The 22,820-nt window shown below is 41.4% G+C and overlaps 3 protein-coding genes and 1 non-coding gene across 7 annotated transcripts; 1 reads left to right on the top strand and 3 right to left on the bottom strand.

The window, feature by feature from the left end:
* The first annotated feature begins 7,614 nt into the window (after positions 1–7,614).
* Positions 7,615–10,187, top strand: LOC104415875 (probable pectinesterase/pectinesterase inhibitor 51). The gene is made up of 2 exons (XM_010027267.3): positions 7,615–8,692; positions 9,270–10,187. The coding sequence occupies exons 1-2, from the start codon at positions 7,720–7,722 to the stop codon at positions 9,965–9,967; spliced, it is 1,671 nt and encodes a 556-aa protein (XP_010025569.2). The 5' UTR covers positions 7,615–7,719; the 3' UTR covers positions 9,968–10,187.
* A 358-nt stretch (positions 10,188–10,545) lies between these two features.
* Positions 10,546–10,617, bottom strand: TRNAC-GCA. The gene has a single exon. It is a non-coding gene; the product is annotated as a tRNA-Cys (tRNA).
* A 124-nt stretch (positions 10,618–10,741) lies between these two features.
* Positions 10,742–15,044, bottom strand: LOC104415874 (UDP-glucuronate:xylan alpha-glucuronosyltransferase 1). Of its 3 annotated transcripts, none has more exons than XM_039299291.1 (5): positions 14,599–15,044; positions 14,031–14,127; positions 12,976–13,182; positions 12,225–12,835; positions 10,742–12,101 (listed from the first exon to the last, which is right to left on the bottom strand). In XM_039299291.1, the coding sequence occupies exons 2-5, from the start codon at positions 14,081–14,083 to the stop codon at positions 11,071–11,073; spliced, it is 1,902 nt and encodes a 633-aa protein (XP_039155225.1). In that variant the 5' UTR covers positions 14,084–14,127; positions 14,599–15,044; the 3' UTR covers positions 10,742–11,070. The 3 variants fall into 3 exon arrangements, with proteins under 3 accessions (XP_039155225.1, XP_010025567.1, XP_010025568.1); XM_010027265.3 differs by having other exon boundaries at positions 12,225–12,853; positions 14,599–15,039; XM_010027266.3 differs by lacking the exon at positions 14,599–15,044 and adding an exon at positions 14,486–14,571 and having other exon boundaries at positions 12,225–12,853.
* A 2,404-nt stretch (positions 15,045–17,448) lies between these two features.
* Positions 17,449–20,621, bottom strand: LOC104415873 (50S ribosomal protein L17). Of its 2 annotated transcripts, none has more exons than XM_010027263.3 (7): positions 20,519–20,621; positions 20,007–20,076; positions 19,861–19,915; positions 19,715–19,765; positions 18,679–18,770; positions 18,526–18,603; positions 17,449–17,879 (listed from the first exon to the last, which is right to left on the bottom strand). In XM_010027263.3, exons 2-7 carry the CDS (start codon positions 20,060–20,062, stop codon positions 17,729–17,731), a joined length of 483 nt encoding a protein of 160 aa, XP_010025565.1. In that variant the 5' UTR covers positions 20,063–20,076; positions 20,519–20,621; the 3' UTR covers positions 17,449–17,728. The 2 variants fall into 2 exon arrangements, with proteins under 2 accessions (XP_010025565.1, XP_010025566.1); XM_010027264.3 differs by having other exon boundaries at positions 20,007–20,064; positions 20,519–20,596.
* Positions 20,622–22,820: the final 2,199 nt, after the last annotated feature.

Below are 22,820 nucleotides of genomic sequence, written 5' to 3'. Positions count from 1 at the left end.
ATATCACTTGCTTGCATGCTCCCCATCATATCAACTCCGTCAAGAGTTCGGGATACTATCATAATTATACATGCTGCCAATCATTTACCTTGGATCTGTCTTGGTGACTTTAATGATTTCCTTTCTCCCTGGGAGAAGATGGGTAAGAGACCTGCATCCACTTCGAGAATGACCTCTTTTCGGAACCTAATTAATGATTGTGCCCTTCTAGAACTACACAAAAGGCTGTGAATTTACTGGTCCAATCACCGTGAAGGGGATGATCTTGTAAAGGAGAAGTTAGATCGGGCGTTTTGTTCTGGGATTGGCCGACGTCTTTCCCTTCGCGAAGTTTATGCTTTACCTCCTGTGGGCTCGGATCACGCCTTTGCTGTTGCAAGCGCGTCCCCCATCTGTCAGACGTACAAAAATGTTTCACTACGAAGCTTTCTGGAACCTAGATCATGAGTGTCACGACATAGTTTCAAAGACATGGGACAATGGTAGTACCTCATTGCTTCCGAAGTTACGGGATTTGCTCTCCGATTATCTAGCCGGAGCGAAAAAAGGTTCAGCAGAATCACCAGCGTATCTCTCATTTGCATTCTCAACGCAATCAATCATTAATCGACCGTTTATCAAAGAGGGGATAAAGAGCAAGCTCATGCAATCCGATGTGAAATTCATCAATTATGGACTCGAGAGGAACAATTCTGGGCTATGCGTTCCCGTATTAATTGGTTGAAATGGGGAGACCATAATTCAAAGTTTTTTCATGCTTCTACTATGCAACGACGACAAATAAATCGAATTACAATGCTTCTAGATACTAATCATCGGTGGATTCGAGAACCGATCGCTTAAAGAACTTACTCGGGGTTTCTTCTCTCGGCTATATCGATCTGTGGGCAATCGGGATTTTCAACCTTTTCTACAATGTCCGCCGGTGGTAACTCTTTGAAATAAATAATCATTTGATGAGAAAGATCACGAAGAGGAAATTTACCAAGCAACCCGCAATTGGGAGCTTCAAAGTCTCCCGGTCCTGATGGCCTTCCTGGACTCTTCTATCGGCATCACTGGAATGTTATAAAATCATCGGTTATTCAAACGGTCCAAGATTTTTTTGATACAGGAAGTATGCCTACCAGACTTAACGAGAACGATTATAGCCCTAATCCCTAAAGTTCAAAGCATCCGAAAGCATTGAACAATACCGTCCTATTAGTCTTTGTAACTTTGCTTACAAGATCATTTCCAAGATAATGGCCAATCGACTTAAACCATGGTTATCCTCTTTGATATCAAATGAGCAAGCAAACATTTATTAGCAACCGTCGATTCGGGACAACATTATGGTGGTGCAAGAAGTCATGCATCAATTTCGAGTAAGGGCATGCAAGAAACGTTTCAATTTTATGCTAAAAATGATATGCGAAGGCCTATGATCGGGTTGAATGGGACTTTTTGGCAGCCTATTTAAATCATTTGGGCTTTCACTCTAAGTGGGTTTCTCGGGTCATGGCTTGTGTCACTACGCTTTCCTTCAAATTAGATTTAACGGTGAACATCTTCCTTATTTTAAGCCCACTAGAGGACTGCGCCAAGGTGATCCCCTCTCTCCATACCTCTTCATTTTAATAGCCAATGCCCTATCTCGCATCTATCTCTCAAGTGTCTATAGGTCATCTTAAGGGGGTTCAATTCAATAGAGACTGTCCTATCTTATCGCACCTATTTTTCGCCGATGATTCCGTATTTTTCCTCCGAGCCACCATTTCGAAAGTCAAAATCTTGCTAACCTCCTAAACCAATATTGCTTCACCACAGCGCCAGCTCATAAATCGGAATAAATCTGGTGTGTTCTTTAGTAAATATTGTCCTAACTCTCTACAAATGAACATAGCACAAGAACTCGGGGTACCTATTCTCACTAAGTATGGAAAATACCTGGGCATTCCTTCGGATTGGGGCCGATCCAAGAAGAAATGTTCTCTGATTCTCAGCAAGAGTAAATGCTAGATTAGCGGTTGGCGAGAACAATTTTTATCGAAAAGTGGCAAGGAAATCTTACTCAAATCGGTGATACGAGGCCTTACCGCAATATGCCATGTCCATCTTCAAGCTTCCGTTGTCTCTCTGCAGATTAATAGAAAAGAAGATCTCAGCTTTTTGGTGGAGTAAGCATAACGATAATACGGGCATTCACTGGAAAACTGGTCCGAATTAAAGCTGTCCAAAGCTTCGGGGGATGGGTTTTCGTGATTTAATTAACTTTAACAAATCTATGCTTGGAAAGCAAGCCCTGAGACTTTTCAACAACCTCAAGCTATTTGGAGTCGGCTCTTTAAAGGTTTATATTTTCGATACTCCTCTTTCCAAATTGCTACTTTAGGACATCGGCCTTCTTGGGGGTGGCGAGTTTAGTGAAAGGCGGAGAGGTTATTACTCCTAAATTACGATGGTTAGTCGGAGATGGGTCGCATTCATATTAGAACAGATCATTGGTTACCTCAAGGTCGAGATAGGAGGCTTACCCGCTGAGGGCGAACCAAGCACTTGTTGCCGATCTCATTGATTCTCAACGTTACAATGGAAGTCTTCCTCGGTTACTTCATTCTTCGATCACCGGTTAGTAAAGCCATTCTCAACACTCCTATCAATCCTTTTCTTCACCACGATCACCTGGTTTGGACAGAGACATCTTCGGTACCTACTCGGTGAAGAGTTGTCATCATTATCTCTCTCGCACAATCTCGGCACATAATTAAAACCCCATCATCCTCTTATACTAACCCGCCTATGTTATGGAAAAAAATTTGGAATATGCGAGACAGTGCCCAAGCTTAAAGCTTTTCTATGGTTAGCTTGTAAAAACGCATTAGCCACAAAACAGAACCTTTACCAGCGACATATCATTCAGCACCCCTTTTGTACCCTCTGCCATAACTCTATACCAGAAACAATAGAGCATCTGTTTTTCTTTTGCCCTTGGACTCACGACATATGGAACCATGAAGATATCAGAGTCGTATATGTCCTACCTCGGTCGCAGACTTGATGCTTGGCTTGTAGACTATATTTCTAACCCTCGAGAGTCTCTGGATTTCAAGTGATTGCTCATCTCCTGTGGGAAATTTGGAAACATCGAAACAACGCCGTCTTTCGCCACTCTCCGTTGGATTCTCTTCTTGTCGTCAATGAAGCCCTCTCCCAACGCATTATCTTCAAGGTCATCCAACCCTCGCCAAAGAAGATTCAAAAGGGTCAGATCGAGTCTAGGGCACGGATGGACCCCCCAAGGCTTTATCAAATGCAATATTGATGGGGCTTTTCGCCCGCATCCGAGCAAGGATCCATAGCTTGCGTTTACGAGACAAAAGAGGAAATTTTGACGGATGTGCTTACCCGATCCGGCTCGCTCGCCGCCATTCCAAGCCGAGATCTACACTCTTATGTCTCGCTCTTCAACGGATCATCCGAAGGTCTCCATCTTCACCACTTGTGATTGAATCGATTGCTTGCAATGGTGGAGATCGTTCGGACCAAACAAACAAATGCCGCCATGGAAGGAGAGTCATCCGTTCGCGATTCTGGAAGATCTTCTTCAGCAATGCCCTCACCTTTCGCTTCGACATATTCCACGAACGGCAAACCTAGCGGCTAATTGGGCTGCAAAAGCCCATCGGGATCAAGGCCCATCGACAAACCGGCTTTTCTTTCCTCCGCCTTCCTTTCTTAATGTTCTTTCTTGGTGCTTCCGCTTGTATTAATCTCTAATATAATATAAGTTCTCTTTCGACCAAAAAAAAAAAAAAATGTCACACACAAAAAAAAAAAAAAAAAAAAAAAAAACAAAGATTTAGGTAAATGTTTCTTGATGGGTATAATTTGAGATTTTCTGTATTTTTTTTTCCCAAAACTTCTTATAATTAGGGAGAATTTATCTTGGTCAGATAGGCTTCAGAAAGGAACTGCACAAGGCCCTTCCCGTAGCAGTTAGAATAATCTCAAAGGGTGTAAAACCAACTCCTACCATCTTCTGGTTTGACACTTTTTCATTACTCACTCATTTAGATGTTCGTATCTATATCTAAAAGCAAGCCTCCACTCTAAATAAATTAATTACATTAAAATCTTCTCGCAATCCGTAGCAATTCAACGGGCACATGCGAGTTGGTAATAGGCAGAAACGAAATTGGAACCTGACCCCGCTTTCGGTTCTCAATCCCAACCACTTCGAAAGAGCTGGTGATGCTCATTAAATTGCTTTGACATAGGCTTACCATAGTAGTAGTAGATAGAGATTTTAGTCAGGGCACCCCCTAAATTTAACTACCTCCCCCACTACTTTTTTGACCTTTGGCAGCACCGTGGGACCATACCTTTTTCCTTCGACAAAAATAGATAGATGATGCTCGATATTTCGTGATTGATTGAGTGTATAGTTGACTAAATGCTCTCGAAAGCACCTAATAATCTTTCTCATTTGTCCGTTTTTGTTCAATTTATCGTGAACATGTCCTGGGATATCAAAAGGAAAGCTTGTCGTAAAGCAATTATGTAAGTAGATATGTATCAGAAATGTTTTTTCTCTGAATAACTTCTTTGAAAAATATAGAAAATCTAACTCGTCACGTAATTACTCAAATTTCTTGTCTCTAGTGACTAATTATGATAAGATAAATACCGTTAAAAACCCTAAACTATGCTCACTATAAAATAAATATCTCGAATTTTTTTATATCACCAAAAATTTTAAACTTACTCACTATAATAATACCCTTAACTTTTTTTGTGATTAAACCCCAAATTTATACAAATATAATATATATTTCCTCTTGTTCAGTTCCAACAAGGTATATTTATCTTTAGAGTTTTATGAAAAAAAAAAAAAGATTCGGATTAATTGTGTCATCGTTCGGAGGTTTTTGTGGTATTTATCATTTAAATAATTTTGTATTTGAGTGGCCATTTCCTTATTTCCTGTATAATATTTAAATGCGGGACATATCCATAAAGTCAGCATTTATGCCTGACGAAACATATGAGGTTCAAAAAATCTCTTGAAGGAGGCTGTGCAGTGCGTACGGACGTGCAGCGACGTGTAGCTAATCGCTCGCCGTCTCTACCACCTTGTGGCGGGTAATGCGCTGGATGTGACCAGCGCCTTTCGCTAATTTCATGGTTCCATCAGTTGATGGGACATAGATTAAATATAATTATGATTTTCTCAGAAATTTATCAAAAGGGATTATGATTTAGTCAAAAAGGACTTCGAAAATTCTTTGGATTAATCAAAGAGAGTATGAAATTCTCGAGCCCCTCTTCTCACGGCCCTGATGCCACATTCTCTCTCTCTCTTCTTTTTTTTTTTTTTTTGACAAATGAAAATTATATGCATCATTCAGAAATAGTAGAAAAATTGGAATAAGTGGATGTCGCTAAAGCTCCCTTGAGATGCTACAGCTAAACAAAAGAAACAAAATATTGACAACGGTATTCCTATTTTTGTTAACATGAACTAATGTCCTAAAGGCACTTGTCAACAAAACACGTACTTGTAACATCAGGATGTGTCGTATTCATATTTTCGAATCATTTTTGGCATCATGTGAAGATAATTCATACTTTTGAAAAACTCAAGGGAAAATTTCATAAAAAGCCTTTGAAAAAAAAAATCTTGATTTTAAGAGCAATAGTTTTTACAAATTTCGACAGTAAAAGGGATCGACATAAAACAACGTATTGTGAATGGATAAGAATCGTAATGCCTAAATGAATTTGTAATGTGATAACTATCATGGCTTTTGTGTTTGCATTGGTTTTCATGATACCTTTGCACGTTTTCATCGTTTAGGTGATGATAACCAGTAAGTATAATTCTCTTTCTCAAGCAAGGTGGGTTATTTTGCGAGATCGGACTTGCAAGCTAAGGGATACACGTTCTTGATCATTGCCATACCTCACCTAGTCTCGGCCCGGCCCGCCTTTGTTCCGCCAAATGCCCAAGACAACTTAGGTTGTCTTTTAATTGGGGGAAATGGCTCTATCACTTAGGGGTAAGTGGTTCTATGGTGGATAGTTTCTAGACCTATATAACTTACCTTATCAAAACCAATTCCCAGTTTATGAAACTTTGAAACCTATCTTGTAAACCTCAAAAATTTCAGTCTAGTTTGGTTTCAAGGTCTATTTAGGAACTAACCAATTCCTTTTTCTTTTTTGGATTAATACTATGAAAAACCTCAAACTAGTACATTGTGACAAATTTACTCCAAACTAATTTTTTTTATCACAAAAATCCCAAACTTGTACACCTGTAACAAATTTGCCTCAACTGATCATAAAAAATCCAAAGTGATACATTTGTAATAAATTTATCCCAAACCAATTTATTCGACCGCCAAAAACCTAAAATTAGTACATTTGTGACATATATACCCTCAATTAAATATTAATATCATGAAAAATTACAAAAATTATATAACTATAACAAACGAAGAATAAAATCTTAAACTAATATACCGGTTAAATGTCACATGTCATTCTACTCAGTAATTTGACAGTAAAATTTAACGGAAACTAATAGAGGGTAAATTTGTTACAACTATGCTAGTTTATAATAAATTTATCAAAGGTGTACCAGTTTTGGGTTCTTGGTGGTAAAAAAATTAATTTTTGGTAAATTTGTCACAGATGTACCAATTTATGATTTTTTAGGGTATTAACCCTTCTTTTCTTTGTTTCATTTTTTTTTTTTTTTTAAATTTCCTTGAGAGAACAAACTTAAATAAAACATCATCTTATTTTCAAGAGGCAGAGGTGGCAACAACAACACACAATTTGGAAGGTAAAACTAAAAGAAGAGAATTAAAGTTTTTTCATATGGTTCTCTAGTTCAGTCCGCTTCCTTGGCTCAGTTTGGCTTTGTATCTAGAACCGGGAACTAGATCAAGAACAATCGAAAATCAAAACAGAACCAACTTGAGTCTAGGTCTGGTCCAGCTCCAGGTCTATCCTAGATCGATACTCATCCGTTCTTTTATTGGTACGAAGTTTCCTTGCCTAATCTCAAGTCTTGATCTATGGTCAACATTCACGGGATGAGCTTGCCGGAATCCGAGGTAACGCATTCCCGCTCCATAATGACCACAACGGCCCAACACAAAACCATTAATGCCACACACACCTCTCGTAAAAAGCGGAAATGCTTTGCGGTCTGGGCTTTGGTACGACGACATTGGTCGATCTCATGGATCGGCCATCTCCATAATGATCATCATTCATCATTCCTTGGATTAGACTCCTCAATTCCTAAATTCTCATCATAATTCTTAACCACGAAATGAATGTTCTTGGCGTAGCCTGTGAAACCAGCAAAGCATAATGAGCACCACAAGTCGAAAAAGCATTTCGTTAACGTGTGCGCCGTAAAAATACCCGTGAAGTAATTAACAAAGAAAAACATTTGCCGTCTCGAATTTCCATCAAGAGTCTCATAATTTTACGTACAATTGCTGTCGTGAAAATAAATTATTTTTATATACTATGCTTTTGTAAGTATTTTTGGAAATTGATTGAGTGGACAGATTTCAAAAAGAACAACTTTTTTCCTTTTTTGTTTTGGAAAACAGTTGTCGGAGTTCACTGCACTCGATGTCTACGCAATAATCGACACTGTCCGCACTTGTTACCGATCCTCCGCCTCCTCCATCTCCATCCTCTCAGCTCTCCTCCATGGCGGCCCTCGTCCACCTCCTCCTCCTCCTGTCTCTCTCCGCCGCCACCTCCGCCGCCGCCGCCGGCCACCGCCCGCACTTCACAGACCCATCGCACCCCTCCCTCTCCGTCGTCCCGCCCCAGGTCACACGGGCCTGCCGGGCCACCCGGTTCCAGGACCTCTGCGTCTCCACCCTCTCCCGCTCCAAGCCCCCCCTCACCAAGTACTCCTCCCAGTCCCTCTCCGCCATCCTCGCCGCCGTCGCCGTCTCCTCCGACGGCCTCAACACCGCCCAGTCCATGGTCAAGTCCCTCCTCGCCCCCTCCTCCGGCCACCGCAGCCTCAACCTCACCGTCCACTCCAAGAACTGCCTCCAGCTCCTCCCCCTGTCCCACTACCGGATGAGCTCGACGGCGTCGGCGCTGCCCCGCGGCGGGGTCAAGGACGCCCGCGCGTACATGAGCGCGGCCCTGGAGTACCAGTACAACTGCTGGTCGGAGCTGAGCTACGCGAACGAGACGGCGGCGGTGGACCGCACGATGGCGTACCTGAACACCCTCATGTCGCTCACCAGCAACGCCCTGAGCATGATCGTCGCGTACGACGTCCGCGGCGCCAAGATGGACTCCTGGACCCCGCCCGCCACCGAGCGGAACGGCTTCTGGGAACACGGCCCCGGCCGAGGCCCCCTCTCGGGGTCCCCCGGCGGGGTCCCGCGGGGGCTGGCGGCGGACGCGACGGTGTGCAAGGCCGCCGGCCGGGGGTGCCACCGGACGGTGCAGGACGCCGTGAACGCGGCGCCGAACAACGCCGCGAGGGGGAAGAGGTTCGTGATCCACATCAAGGCAGGGGTGTACGAGGAGATCGTGAGGGTTCCGCTGGAGAAGAAGAACGTGGTGTTCGTCGGCGACGGCGCCGGCAGGACGGTAATTACGGGGTCCCTTAGCGCGGCGATGCCTGGAGTGTTCACCTACAATACGGCTACTGTTGGTACGCTTTTCGCTTTCTTTTCTTTTGACGTCCTTGGTTTTGCCGAGGCTTTTAATCTTGTCGGCTTGCTCTTTCTGTCATTATCATACACTGACGTTGCTGGAAGGATCTGAGGAAGATAGGTTTGCGTGGCAAAACAGTAAAAAAAAAAAAAAGGGTTAAAAAGTGGTGGTGCAATGAATTACAAATGGATTGCAGCAAAGCAATTAAATAATGTGGCGGTGAATCATTGTTACTTGCTAAAGTGAGTTTTGCTTTTGAGACTTGTCTCTGCTGCAGTGACTTTTCACTTTGGACCCATTTGACTTTATAGGCCTTGCACTGCACTTTTCACTGCTTTTCTTTTGAAACTTGTGGTTGTGGATGTGTTTGCTGCCGTTGCTTTCACCTGCATGGTGAAATTAGGGTTATATGATGATCTGCTTAGATCATCAAATGCTATTGTTACTCATTGATGTGATTCTGTTTTGAGGAAAAATTGATCTTCGCAGCACATCTGAGCTATTATTATAGAGAGAAGCGGACTCGGGTTAATGGCAAAAATTTATGGCATGATGTTTGATCGACAAATGCGCAGGTGTGTTCGGGGATGGGTTCATGGCCCTTGGAATCACGTTCCAGAACACAGCCGGTCCAGATGTCCACCAGGCTGTGGCCTTCATGTCGGACAGCGACCTGTCCGTCGTTGAAGACTGCGAGTTCTTGGGCAATCAAGACACTCTCTACGCCCACTCTCTCCGCCAGTTCTACAAGTCCTGCCACATCGAAGGGAACGTGGACTTCATATTTGGGAATGCCGCCGCGGTGTTCCAGGACTGCACGATCCTGGTGCGGCCCCGGCAAGTCACCCCCGAGAAGGGCGAGAACAACGCAGTCACGGCCCAAGGGAGGACGGACCCGGCCCAGTCGACGGGCCTCATTCTCCACAATTGCTTGATTAACGGCACGGAGAGGTACATGGAGCTGTACCGCAGCAATCCTAAAGTGCACAGGAACTTCTTGGGCAGGCCGTGGAAGGAGTACTCCAGGACGGTGTTCATAGGTTGTCGCATGGAAGAGCTCATAAGCCGGGAGGGATGGATGCAATTCAGGGAGGGTTTTGCACTCAAAACGCTTTATTACGGAGAGTTTGGGAACTCAGGACCCGGGGCGGACACGTCGGGGAGAGTTTCGTGGAGCAGCCGCATCCCGGCGAACCACTTGAACGAGTACTCCGTGCAGAACTTCATCCAGGGCAACGGGTGGATTCCTTCATCGACCCCTTCTCAGCTGTGAATCAAAATTGACGTCGGGGAAGATGGATCGGACATGGTTGTTGTGCTTGTGGAAGATCTAGGAAGAAACCTTGGCATGAGCTTGAAGGAGTTTGTATTGCAACTATAGGAGCGGGATGTAACATTAAATGCCATCTTCTGTGCATGAAGACATGAAAACGATAACGTTATCTCTGCAGTTTAAGGAATTCTACACATATGAGCTAATTTTGCTTGTTAAATGTAGGGTAAAGTTCATGCAAAGAGGATTCGAGAATAATTACTTCCTCATGGCCTATTCTCACGGTTTACAGAGCGTAACCCGTGAGAACTCCTTTTATAGTAAATTCTCGTCCGAAGAAAATGAAAGATTCCTTTTCCTCCTATGTTACATTAAGATTATGCGACGTGAGCACGATGAACTAAGTTTTAATTGGGCACACATGAAAGATTCCTTTTCCTCCTATGTTACATTAAGATTATGCGATGCGAACACGATAAACTAAGTTTTAATTGGGCACAAGTTTAGTATAATCCAGAGAGGCAAACAAAAAGGAAAAAAAAAAGAAAAAAGTGAAAGAAACTAAAAGGGAATATCTAAGGGCCCAACCGGGTTCGAACCGGTGACCTCTTGATCTGCAGTCAAATGCTCTACCACTGAGCTATGGACCCTTTGTTGCCTGTTCCTTGATACCATTTATTTATAACATAAAAGCACTGCTCTAGATCCGTACAGATGTCCTCATATTTCTCGTGTGGTATATGATGCTGAGCGACGTTAATTTCAGCTACAGAGTACAAAGAAACTGTCTTGATTTTTCAGATCTAGAAAGTGATTTGAGAGTGGTGCTTGATTCTTGTAGCATTGCGAGACAAGAGTACAGTAGAGGAACAGCATTCTTGATTCTTCTAACCAAAGTTCGTTCATTTCTCCAGTTGTTATTTCCAGTCGAATCCAATTTCGAAGCATCAAGGAGGGTCTCTATCAGACGCCTTATGCGATAGGAAGAGGCAGGAAAAGAAAAAAAACCGAACCGATCGCCGGAAGATCAGTCTCTCATCTACGTTCTGTGTGAAGAAATTATAGCTCGGCATGACAAAGATAAACAGAAGCATCCTCTGTACTCATTGCTGGGAGAGAGATGCCGTAGAGATCGCCGGAGGCGAGGGCGGGAGGAACTGGTCGTCGGTCCAGTTCATCTCGCCCCAATGTCGCAACATGCTCTTCCAGTTGCACAAATTGTCGATGCACTTGCCTAGCCGCGCATCCTTGACCTTGATCTTCCAATGCCCGTCCGCGTAGTTGGCCTTCTCGGCCTCTCTCCGATCCCATTCCAGCTGCGCCTTCTGCTTCGAACCCAACATGCAGAACTGCTTCAGGACCTCTGGCATCGCGTCATGCACTCTCCACCACCGCTCGTGCGCGACGTTACTGGCAAACTCCTGGAAGAAGTCGACGTTCCAGTTGCAGTCGTAGTCCCGGAAGCAAAGCCACGGCTTCACTCCTAGATAGTGAAGCACGTAGAGGATCGGGGGGTCCGCCCCGAAGAGCCGAGTCTTCATTTGCTTCTTCTCTTCCTCGTCACCGATCCAGAAGTGCTTCAAGAAGTTCATGTGTCTAGGGATCCGGTGCCACCACGTGAAGATCTCGTTCAGGTACCCTTGGTCGCCGCCATTGTAGGACTCTATCTCATTGATGTGCTTCATCAGAAGGTTGAACGTGCAATTCGATGGCTCAATCACCATGACACCGGAGTTGAATAGCGTGGCATTGTTCCCAGTGGCCGATATTTCAGGCATGGCGAAGAGGAAATCGATGTTTCGGAGGATGAGCAAGTCGGCGTCGATGAATATGATCTTGTCATAGTCGGTCAGCTGCCACAACCGGAACTTGCTGTAGTTCCACTCGTTGTAGGCGTCTTTCTCGGCCTTTGGGTTCCTGATCCGCTGTATTGTGCGGATCTTCCAACCGGCTGCCTCCAGACCGCTCCTGTGGTAGTTGCTGATCGAATCGTCCACGAGTATTACGAGGTCACGAGTCGAACCGGCCATTCGTATGCTTTGAGCAGCAGCTATTGCCCCACAGACGTATACATCAGCAGAGTGAAGGATGGTCGCATAAGCTTCTCGGCGTGCATCTCCAGTGTAAACCCGTTCTGTTTGCGACAAACCGGATTTGTGACATCACATATGGGATAGCATATAAGATGGTGGCGCACGCTCGCGCGAGAGAGAGAGAGAGGGAGAGAGAGAGAGAGAGAGCTTGTTATAGAACTGACCTCTGACATTGAGAGGAAGAGCAAGTTCACATGACCCAACAGGGAGCTGCAACTTCTCTCTCAGGACACTCAGATTTGGCCTGTAAAGCCAAACGTTGCCTATCTTCTGGACAAGCTCTTTGCAGGTGAACAAGTTGGGTATCGGAAAGCACTTGGACACGAAGAGGACGTGCACTGGATAGCTCCCTTTGGCTGCTGACGCGACCCGCGCTGCTGTGAGCTGCAAGTGGAGCCTCGCCACATCTCTCGACCAATTGCCCTCGTTCCTGCATGGAAGTTTCACGGCGATAAGGTCAAGCCGCACAGCCGGTGGTTTGATGCGCGGTAGGTTCGGGCAAACGGGTACATCAGTTTCTTCTTCCTCGTCGATCCACTCCGGATATAATGAATCCCAAGTGACGTTTTTGGCAGCATATTCCAAGGGCAGAACAATGTGCTTTGCCCTCGGAAAAAGCAGCTTCCAATATCCGTTTTCACTTTCGTTGAAGTTTAAAAGGCCGATTCCATGATAGTCATTTTTCCCATTTAGGCTGTCTGTTACGTCTCTTATATCCTCCCAATCTATGTCCAAAAGCGCCATGTACCGTGGGTCTGATCCGCCCCATATCCATCTGTTGACAAAACTTGGCCTGAGCAATAGAATAAAGAAAGTTATGCTTGCTGCCTGGAAGAATAAGAAATTGATGCTTGTCCATGTGTTTGTTCATCAAGCAATGTGTGAACACTGCATGTTTTTTGAAATATTTCTTACCGAATCGTGGATGATGATAGACTGTCACTGCTGTAAACTTCGGGACGGTAGAGTATCGTTGCCAACGTGCCACATATAGTAACGGCAAGGAGGAATTTCAATAGAGAGAACTTGCAGTTTGCACTCTTATATTGGAGGGGCAACTGCAAAGATTTGCCGATTCCTTTGGGTTTACTCCGCTGCAGTTTCCGCTTGTGTATATCTTCACTGATTCAAGTGGACATTGGCGAATGGGTCAGCAAACAAAAGAAATGAGAAAGTACATGAAAGTCGTCGATGATTCCAAGCAGCTTAACAGAATTATTCGTAATATGAGCGATAGATGTAGCAAACCAACCATAAAATGGAAGATATTCATAAAGTAAATTCAAATGTTAGTAGTCTATCTTTAGTCAGAACAGAGGACACAATAAAACCCTCAACCGTCACGAGGGATACTAAGTGAATCGGCAGACAAGTGCTCGTTTCAAGTTGTGTCCCTTGAAGTATGAACCTGTAGAAGTTCTGAATTTTTACTGATTATTCAAGACTGCATTTGTTTTCTAATCCTAAAGCTGAACTCTTTGCAGATGAGGAGCAAATTGCTGCACCAGCTGCTTCTCTTGATTGTTGATCAATTGGTCTGACTAAATAGTTCACGGAAGAAAATCCTTGAGCATGAGATCGGGTTTTTGGTGATGCCATACTGATATATACATCGTGCAAAGCTATGCAGCAGTGTTCATCTGGGATACATTTCAATGCACATTCTTTATGAAGATGACATTGATCTGCTTCGTAAGTATAAAGAAGCAGAACTGTTATGAGGAGGCTTTTTCTATGACTGCATAGAAATTCATGTTGACTTAGCGATCGCGAGCAGATCATGTAGGAATTTACAGAGCACTACCAATTCAAGTATTTGATCAAGATGTAAAAACTAAGATCGCGTTGCTTGTTACTGTTTAAATTCAGGTTGCAGGGACCTCAACTTTTTAAATGAAGCTTTCCCTGTAAGTAGTTCCTCCATGGATTAATGAAACCAAATCTGATATTTGAATGAAGAAGAAACTCACTTTGACAATGACAACCTGTGTTTGATCTCGAGATTATCGTCTGAACTTCCCATTGCTTCTCTCAGCTGGATTTACTTGAAGCAGGGGAATCCACCATCTGATCAACAGGACAGTGCAGGAAGAATCATCAAACATGGTCAGAGGAAGGCTAAGCCATATGCATTCGCCATGATGATTTGATAAGCCGAAAAATAAATGAATGTTACTTAAACCGCAGAAAGAATGACAGAATCAAGAAGTGGGTGAGTAAGCATTTCAAATTCGAGAAGATTGTTGTGTCAAGAAGCTGTTTTTGTACAGACAATTCAACGAAAAACCAAATTAAGTTCCTTTTGTGACATTCACAACATTGCACATTCCTAGCCAAGAAGAGGGGTAACAAAAACACTTCCCTGACTAAAATTTGCTAGAGAAGATGAAACTAAAGTAGAAAATCCTGGACCGCTGAACATTACATGCATAAAGCGGGAGAACTAATTCAAGAAAAACCATCACATGAAACTGGATCAAGAACAATAGCATTTATGCAATTGAGAGAGAGAGAGAGAGAGAGAGAGAGATTACAAACCTATGTGGTTCTGGGGTTTCTTCTGAATGACATGGAGAAGCAAATGAGGTGAGATAGGTGCAAGTGGGGTCAATATAGAGGGATCCGACCTCTGTTTGAATTCTCGTTCACACTTTGCTTTCCATTGTTTTTTAAACTGCTTCATCATCGATACCAAGTTACCAACTTTTTCATTTATTTTCTTTTTCCTGTATGTTTTTTCTACTTCTCTCCCGCTTTATCCTTTTGTCCTGGCAAGGATAGATCAACTGTAATTTTCTCGAAGTTGATATCTGACTGCAAGTTGCGGTTACACTAACATGTGGAAATAGTTGAAATGACAATTAAATATGAAAAACATGCCAATTTTATGTTAGTTGTTAGGACTAAAACACAGATTCACATTCAGAAAATGCAGAGAATGCATTACAAAAATGCAGAGGAGAGGAATTTGCAGGCCAGCTTGGAAAAATGCAGAGAACATGCAGGGTAGCAATTGTTATAAAAATTGATTGAGCACTAGCCCTCTCAGCTTGTGCCAAGCCACCAAACCCCAAAAAACAGGCTTAAAAATGATCATTACAAAGGTGGGAAAAATAAGTTGCTCTAATCTTCAAACCTCTTTTCTCCAAAAGTACAGAACAAAGATTGCCGTCATAGAGGTAGTTGCACATTAGGTTGAAGAGAACAGATTAGTTGATGATTCATGATGCATCTGACAATGGGAAGCGAGTCAACTCATGTCCCATCTCACTTACCAGATTGAGCAAACCTATTATTTTACTTAAAGATATAGGCAGAAGATGCATATGATCTGTTGGAAAGCTGACCGTTAAACCGATTGATAATTATAGTCAATGCTTTTTGGCTAAGTTAAAAGTTCCTGTGAATCATACCCTTTTTATTGTAAAGGTGTGGTGTCATTTGTGAGAGAGTTGAAACCTCCATATTGCCCTCTTTTTTCGGCTTATAATAAGTACGGATAAGAACTATAGAATAATAATATCAGTTGCATGAGCATCTACAGGTCAAGTCAGTGTTTATCTGCAGATATTTCTTTTTCCTGTTTTCCTGAATCATTGTCCTCAATGACACCTTTAAGGAGAATTTTTCACCATGTAATCCAATATTTTCTACTTTTCTTTATTTTTTGCGGTTTTTCTTATTAAACCCTAATAGAAAGAACCCGAAATAACTACTACAGAAACCATTTTTATATTTCTTGGTCTTGCTCCATATTCCTTGATGCTAAAGTAAAGACAAATTAAGGTGAAATTGAAAGATTAATCAAGACTGATAATGCAATCAAATTTCACCAAACGAAAAAAGGGAATACAAACGCGGTCAAAGACACCAATTAGAATGTTTAATGAAATTAAAGTTGGTTGACACCCACTAGGCATCACTTTCCAAAGGGACATCTCACCTTCCATTTTGTCATCCGAAAGACCTAAGCATTGTAGTGTGATAAAGATTATCCACGAAATCAGAACAGAAGTAACTCAAAAGTCAGAACTAAGTTTGGTCTCTTCTATTTAATACATTAATCAAACATTAGACTGACCACCATGAATATTAGCTTCGAAGCTTCATAAAGCATGGGAAAAGGGAGCATCAGAAGTCCACGTGGCAGCGACCCGACCGCACACTTGTGATGCAGACGTGAGCCGAGCTTTGCAATTATAATTCTTCCCTTTAAGATGGAAGCCGTGCACTCATCGCTACGTATCTCTCCGTTACTCCATCCCATGCACTTGTCTTCCTACTATATTTCATATAAATAAAACAAAAAAAAGAAAAATCATATGCCTGTAAAAGTACGAAGATAGTATAAATGGAGATGTGACAGAGTATGAATGTTGTCGTAGAAGCGAAGCAAACCGACCAAAATGGAAAGAATAGATTTTCTGTGGAGTCTTCCAGCTGTCGATCCATTCATCGGGAAGCAAAAGCGAGGGATTTTTCCACCAATGTTTCACTTCCACGTCCAATATAGATATAAACAGGATAGAGTATAAATTATTTTTAATCCGTTATTCACCCTTTGATTGGTATGCCCATCTTTTGCTTTTGGTTTTTTGTTATTTTCATGGTGATGTTGAGATTTGGTTTGATGTGGCTTCTTTGGACCACTTAAGACGTAGGAAAACGAAATATACCTAGAAAACATGGTTATTTGTTGGGAGATTTTTGGCTTAGGATAGGCCCAATGTTTGGCAATACTTGGTTGGTCTACTTGGTGAATTCAAGGAGAGTTTTCTGACAAGACGAGAAATAGTTTGCTATTCCTCTCCTAACAATCATCCGGATCCTCCTCTTAATTCCACATCACAACCAAACATGAAAAAGTGCTACATAGAGTTTGGTCTTATTAGTTGCCAGAAGAGCAACTAAATGGGCGAGATTAACGCATCTAAATCACACTTAAGCAATACTTAATGGTAACTTCAAGGATAACCAACGAAAAAGAGATAAAGCTTGAAGGAACCTCTTCATAATTACTGACTGCACGGAGAGAGAGAGAGAGAGAGAAACTGCCAATTAGCTCATCAACATCAGCTACTTACAAGCATGCGCAGCTCCACATCCCTTACATTCTCTTTTGCCGATTAAATGCACTCACACTCCTCTAGCCTTACACGTTAAACCCATGAAAATGCCAGTTTTCTGCTTATGAAACCCAAAGTTTGGCAATCAATCCTGGCTGAATGACTTGACATTGCGGACAATATAAATTATGCACAATTTCAAGGGAAGGTTTCTTCCAGCCCAAAAGATAAAGGAATGAATGTATTAAATTTATTCATGAATGGCAGCCGCGGAACAAGGCTCAGTGAGCAGTTAAAAATTCTTCACTGTGAAGCATAGACCTCAGCACCCAAAAATGCAAATGATATAAATCAAAACACCAAAGGCATCCTAGAACCATCGAATGATCGAATTGACGGTGGTACAAGCCTATGTTTGCTTGATGCTCTGGAGAATGAAGATGCTTATCATTATCACCTCCAAAGCCACTACTCAAATACATAGCACAAAAATAAACAGCACAAAGGTTCCTCTTGATCTATATGGCCAATGACAGATTATGAGGGGTAAAGGAATCCCTTTACTTGATAAATAAAGGACTATCAAGTGGCCTCTTCCGAGTTTATGCATCAGGCTCAGAGAATTTTTCCTCTTTAGGAGGTGCAAACTGTTTGCAAAGCTTCGATCTTGTCCAGGGATCCATAGGAGGTCTTTGTGGAGGCTGAGGGACTGGAGGCTTCGACTGTCTAAGTTCATTTTCTCTGTCAATAAACCTGTTCAAACATCATTCAGCAAAATATAACCAGTTAAGACATCTAATTGCATAACCCCCTGAGAATGCACACGAAAACATCACCAAAGTGACATCATGATTCATCATGAACTACTAGTGCAGGTTATTTTTTTTTTATAAAAAATTGAAAAAACTTAATCAATTAGGATCACTTTTCACTGGGTATTCAATGGGCTTGCGTGAAGCTTCCTCAAACCTCCACTAATAAACTCATTAGAGGGGTGGTCCATACTCACTCAAAAACATGCTTGAGATAATACCCTCAATCTTTCCCAAAATAAGGAATGAACTTTTTCTTCTTCCCTCCTGGTTTATACATCTAAAAGCTTCTTTATCTACCTACCGTCCCCCCCCACCTCTCTCTCTCTCTCTCTCTCTCTCTTTCCCTCTCCCCCCAAAACACAGGAAACTGATGTTGAAGTTTCATACTGTTCCGCTTAACGACTCGCTGAACTCCCTCTCTATGTCACAAGTAACTATATAGACATTGGATCAAACTAGATACATATATTGCATATTATTAATCCACCTACACAGCCTATTCTAGCTCATGAGATGGCAGAGTGGAAGACAGATTTAATACATTTTACATACTTTATAAGCAAGAAATAGAATTATGGCCTTACTCAATATAAGCCATGGGTGCAGCATCACCAACTCGAATGCGAGTTCGAAGAAGTCTCGTATATCCACCAGCTCGATCTCTGTGTTCACATATATTGAAAAGGGTAAGGTTCATGACAAATGAAGGGATGAAAGATTAATGAGCTTATAGTCACTTGTATCTATAGGCCAGTTCGGTGAATAGTTTGTGAAGGACATCATCTCCTCGCACAAAAGCAGCTGCTTGCCTAGCAGCATGAAGGGTACCCTGGCAAAATATAACAAGTATCGCAAAAGCGCCAATCAGTCGAACTAAAATAAACTCAGCACAAAATTTCACTTGACTGGCGGTAGAGATAGTCAAATAGGATAGGACAATACTATCAAGTGTATGAAGATGCATACCCAAGACACTAAGGTAAAACTCTTCGTCAATTGTTAAACTTTCAGTAGTATTTCATTTTTACCATGGAACTTCACTTTGAATTAGCAAAACACTCAACTTTCAATATTCTTTCAATTTTATCACTCCAACAATATCTAGTCAAGATAAAAACAGAAATATCACATGAACATCCTACTTGTCAAAGTTTGAACAGTAAAATCGTAGTACCAATCTCAAAAATTAAATGTTGAAATTGAATCAATGCAAGAGCTGAGCCATTACAATCATGTCCCAGAAAATGTCTCCCGTCAGAGTTTCAATATGTGATCTTAATGATAATAAACAAAATCGTAAAAATGAAACAATGTCAAAAGACGAGGGCTCACAATTGAGAAACGTCATGCCCTTTGGCCCTAATGTCCCATATTACAAGTTTCGTACCGATCAATGTAAAGTATTTCAACTAGTATACTTTCAGATAAGTTGAGCACTACAATACCAGATGTTCAAGTTCTGAAAAAATTTTGTTTTCAACAACCTAACATCTAGAAGCAGCAAAGCTAACATCTTCAGTATCCAGATTGAACCAGCCACCAGCAAGTGCTTAAGCAGTAGAACTGTGATGGCAAAAGGCTAACCTAACCCCACTTTGGAGTGTAAGATGAGAATGAAGCAAAGTCCAACATTGATTAATAAAGCTCCCATAACATCTCAAGGCATTGACCAACAATATTATTGGCTATAACCTAAAAACCATGTCCTTCAGGGGTAACTGTAAATCTATCATCATCAAAGGCAATAATATAAGAATAATGACATGATCCTACCTCTTTACCAAACTGTACCATATTATCTGCTAACCGCCGGACCTCTTTGGCCTGCATTTTCAAAGATCTATCAGAAATATGCAGTTAAAATGGTAATCATTGTCAAGCACTCCATAGATGCAAAAACGAATCGTACGGCAACTTACCTTAGCCACAGTGGTTTCGATGCGCTCATGTTTCACCAACTGCGATACCATTGTCCTGTCCACCCGAATAATTCCATCAAATGAAAAACCTTTACAAGCCCAAAAGGTTCAAATTCAAATATTTACGACAGGGTTGCAAACAAAACCTCAGCATGGACATTCTGTGAGCAGCAGGCCTACCAAGCTTCCTAAACTTCGTCATTTCTGGCGAAAAGACTGTAGACACAGTAAGCATAAATCCTCAAGAATTTATCAAAACAGAAGCTTTCCCAACACTATAACCACCCCAACAAAATAAAAGGAAAAAGAATGACAATATGGTTGGGCCAAGTTCATCATTTCAGGGGCTGCTTCCTTTCCAAATTTCAACTTCATCAACAGTTCCCCACAACCCGCTCTCAGCTATCGCGAAAGTAAGCGGATTCATCTAAACCCATCTCGATCTCAGCAAACCGAAACGTGGGAAATCTCGCGCGGACAGTTCGAACCCGCCTTCAACTCGCGGTGTGCTACAGCCCCGGACCCGACGAATCGAACAGAAAGCGGCGAGGACAAAACGGGACGGACATCGACCCATCGAGCCAACGACGAATTTCCAAGAAAAACCCAGGAAAACCCACGAACCGCGCGAAGATCAGGAGAAGGAGGAAACACGTACCGGCGTCCGATCGGCGACGGCCGGAGGAGGCGGAGGATGGAGCGGCCTCTGGATTTCTCGACGACGGAAGTCGGAAGAGCGAGGGAAAAAGAGGGGTTTTGAGGTGGTTTTAGGCTAAGCCAGCCGGCTCGAATGACGGGCCGGGCCGGTCCGGGCCGGGTCGGGCCGGGTCGGGCCATAATAGGCCAATCTGGGCCGAATATCTGTCGGGCCGAAGCCATCCATCCTTAAAGGAAAAGCAATGCTAAATTTGGGCTTGGGTGAGCTAATGGCGGGCAATGGTCAACGTACTAGGAAATTAAATCACGTAAAAAACTAAGTTCTAATTCATTTATCACTTATATATATAGTTAAAGCCGGAAATGAGAGAATATTTAAAAACCATCGATGTGGTCGAATTGTCCTTGAGAGAAGAAAGAATCATAGGACTTTTAGGGTTTGATGTCATAATCTTATATTGGACCGCATTTATTCAAGGTGATGTAATTTATGTACATTTTTTTTTTATCCAGTTTAGATCGCAATTTTTTTCTACGGAAATATGTATAGATATGTTTGTGAATATATGCTCGTGTAAATGGCTAGCCATATAATATATACATATATATTGTTAAATTTAAAATGTGCTGTATAAAATTAGTCGCATTTCACACGAGTACTAAATTTAAGACACAGGAAAAGAGTATGATTTTCTGAAAGTTTTAGACAATTTTCTTGCGTGATGTATTGAACCCTTCAAATAGGGTGGGTTGAGTAAAAAAAGCCCGATCCAAATGGCTCAATTAGAATATTCTTGACTTATTTCCATATACTCCAAATCTAGTGACTCATAGTCAACTCGACTTCATATTACTGAAATATTTATATATTTAATCAAATCTAAGAAAATTCATACCCAAACTAAGGTGAGAGTGCAAAGTGAGTAAAGGTGAGACAATGAAGAGAGAGTTATAGAAATGAGTTAAGTCTAAATAAGTTATCAACTCATTATTAACATTCATTTTATTTTGGGTTTTATCATTTAAAACATATTTGTAACACATTTACTAAATATAACTAACTCATGGGGTTGATGTGTCTATAATGTATATCCTCTCTTATACTATTTTTATGTTATCTATGCTTAGACGCAACATCTCTCCAAACTCTTTTTCATTGATCTTTTCTTCTGATTCCTTTATCGCATTATATATAGTCTTGTTATAGTGCATAATTTATGCAGTACATGGAGCCAAATCTGTCCGAATTAAATTGTACAAAATATTCACTTCGCTTATGTTATAATAATTGTTTTTAGAACTAGGTCAAAGATTAGATTCTTATTGACTTTGAGTTATTTGTAAGATTAGATTCTTAGCAATGAATGCTATATTTTTCCGAGATTTATGTAGTCACCCTTTCTTCCTCCAATTAAAAATCTGTCCAATTGATGAATGATATCACATCTAGATTTATTCTTACATACCATTATATCACTTTCCTTTATATATGGACAACTGATATCTATTTAAGTCACATTCTAGGTAATTTCATCGAAATTATACTTTTTGGCATGGCATTGACAAAATTGTCGCCAAAAGAAGATAACATTTGATTGATTTGTACCTATGGTCTAAAATGGTGATTGATGGGTATCTTTCATTTGTTTATTCTAACAAGTAAAAAATGTCATAGTGGTTGTACGATGGACAGGGACACGATTCCTCAATAGTCTGTATATATAACCAAAAAAAAAAGTAAATGAGGCAATGAAAGATTATTTTTAATAACAATTTGTTCATGGATTCTTCTAATTGTCGCCATCAATTTCCCTTTCGTTGGCAAAATTTCCATTCGCCGAGGCACCTTTTGATTTTTCTTTTCTTGGCCTCCACCTTTGATTGGTCGCTAGATCTCTTTCATGAAGTGGCCTCTCTTGACAATGGTGTCCAATTGGGAATGAAGAAATTTTACTTTTGCCAATTGATCATCCATATCTTATTAATCTGATATACTACACAAATATAAATACGATGCCTAAATTTGTTCAAGTTGCTTAGGAACGGGATTTGTTCTCTTAAAACCTTATACTAAGATGGGGATTTCATCTTACTTTTTCTTTTCAGACATATCGCATAGAATTTTCCGAAATGAAAGAGAAGAAAAGAAAATTTTATAGTGGAACTTATCTTTTAAATGCAACAGTTTTTTTCTCATTTAAAAAATGATAGTAGAAGTCATTGCACCGGCATATTTGATAAAGCATCTCTAGATGTGTCTAGTACATCTTACGAAAATCAAAATTTACATATCATAGAATGAG

Source organism: Eucalyptus grandis, chromosome 8 (assembly GCF_016545825.1).
Source record: "Eucalyptus grandis isolate ANBG69807.140 chromosome 8, ASM1654582v1, whole genome shotgun sequence".
Lineage (NCBI taxonomy): Eukaryota > Viridiplantae > Streptophyta > Magnoliopsida > Myrtales > Myrtaceae > Eucalyptus > Eucalyptus grandis.
This window is presented reverse-complemented; position numbering and strand designations above follow the sequence as displayed.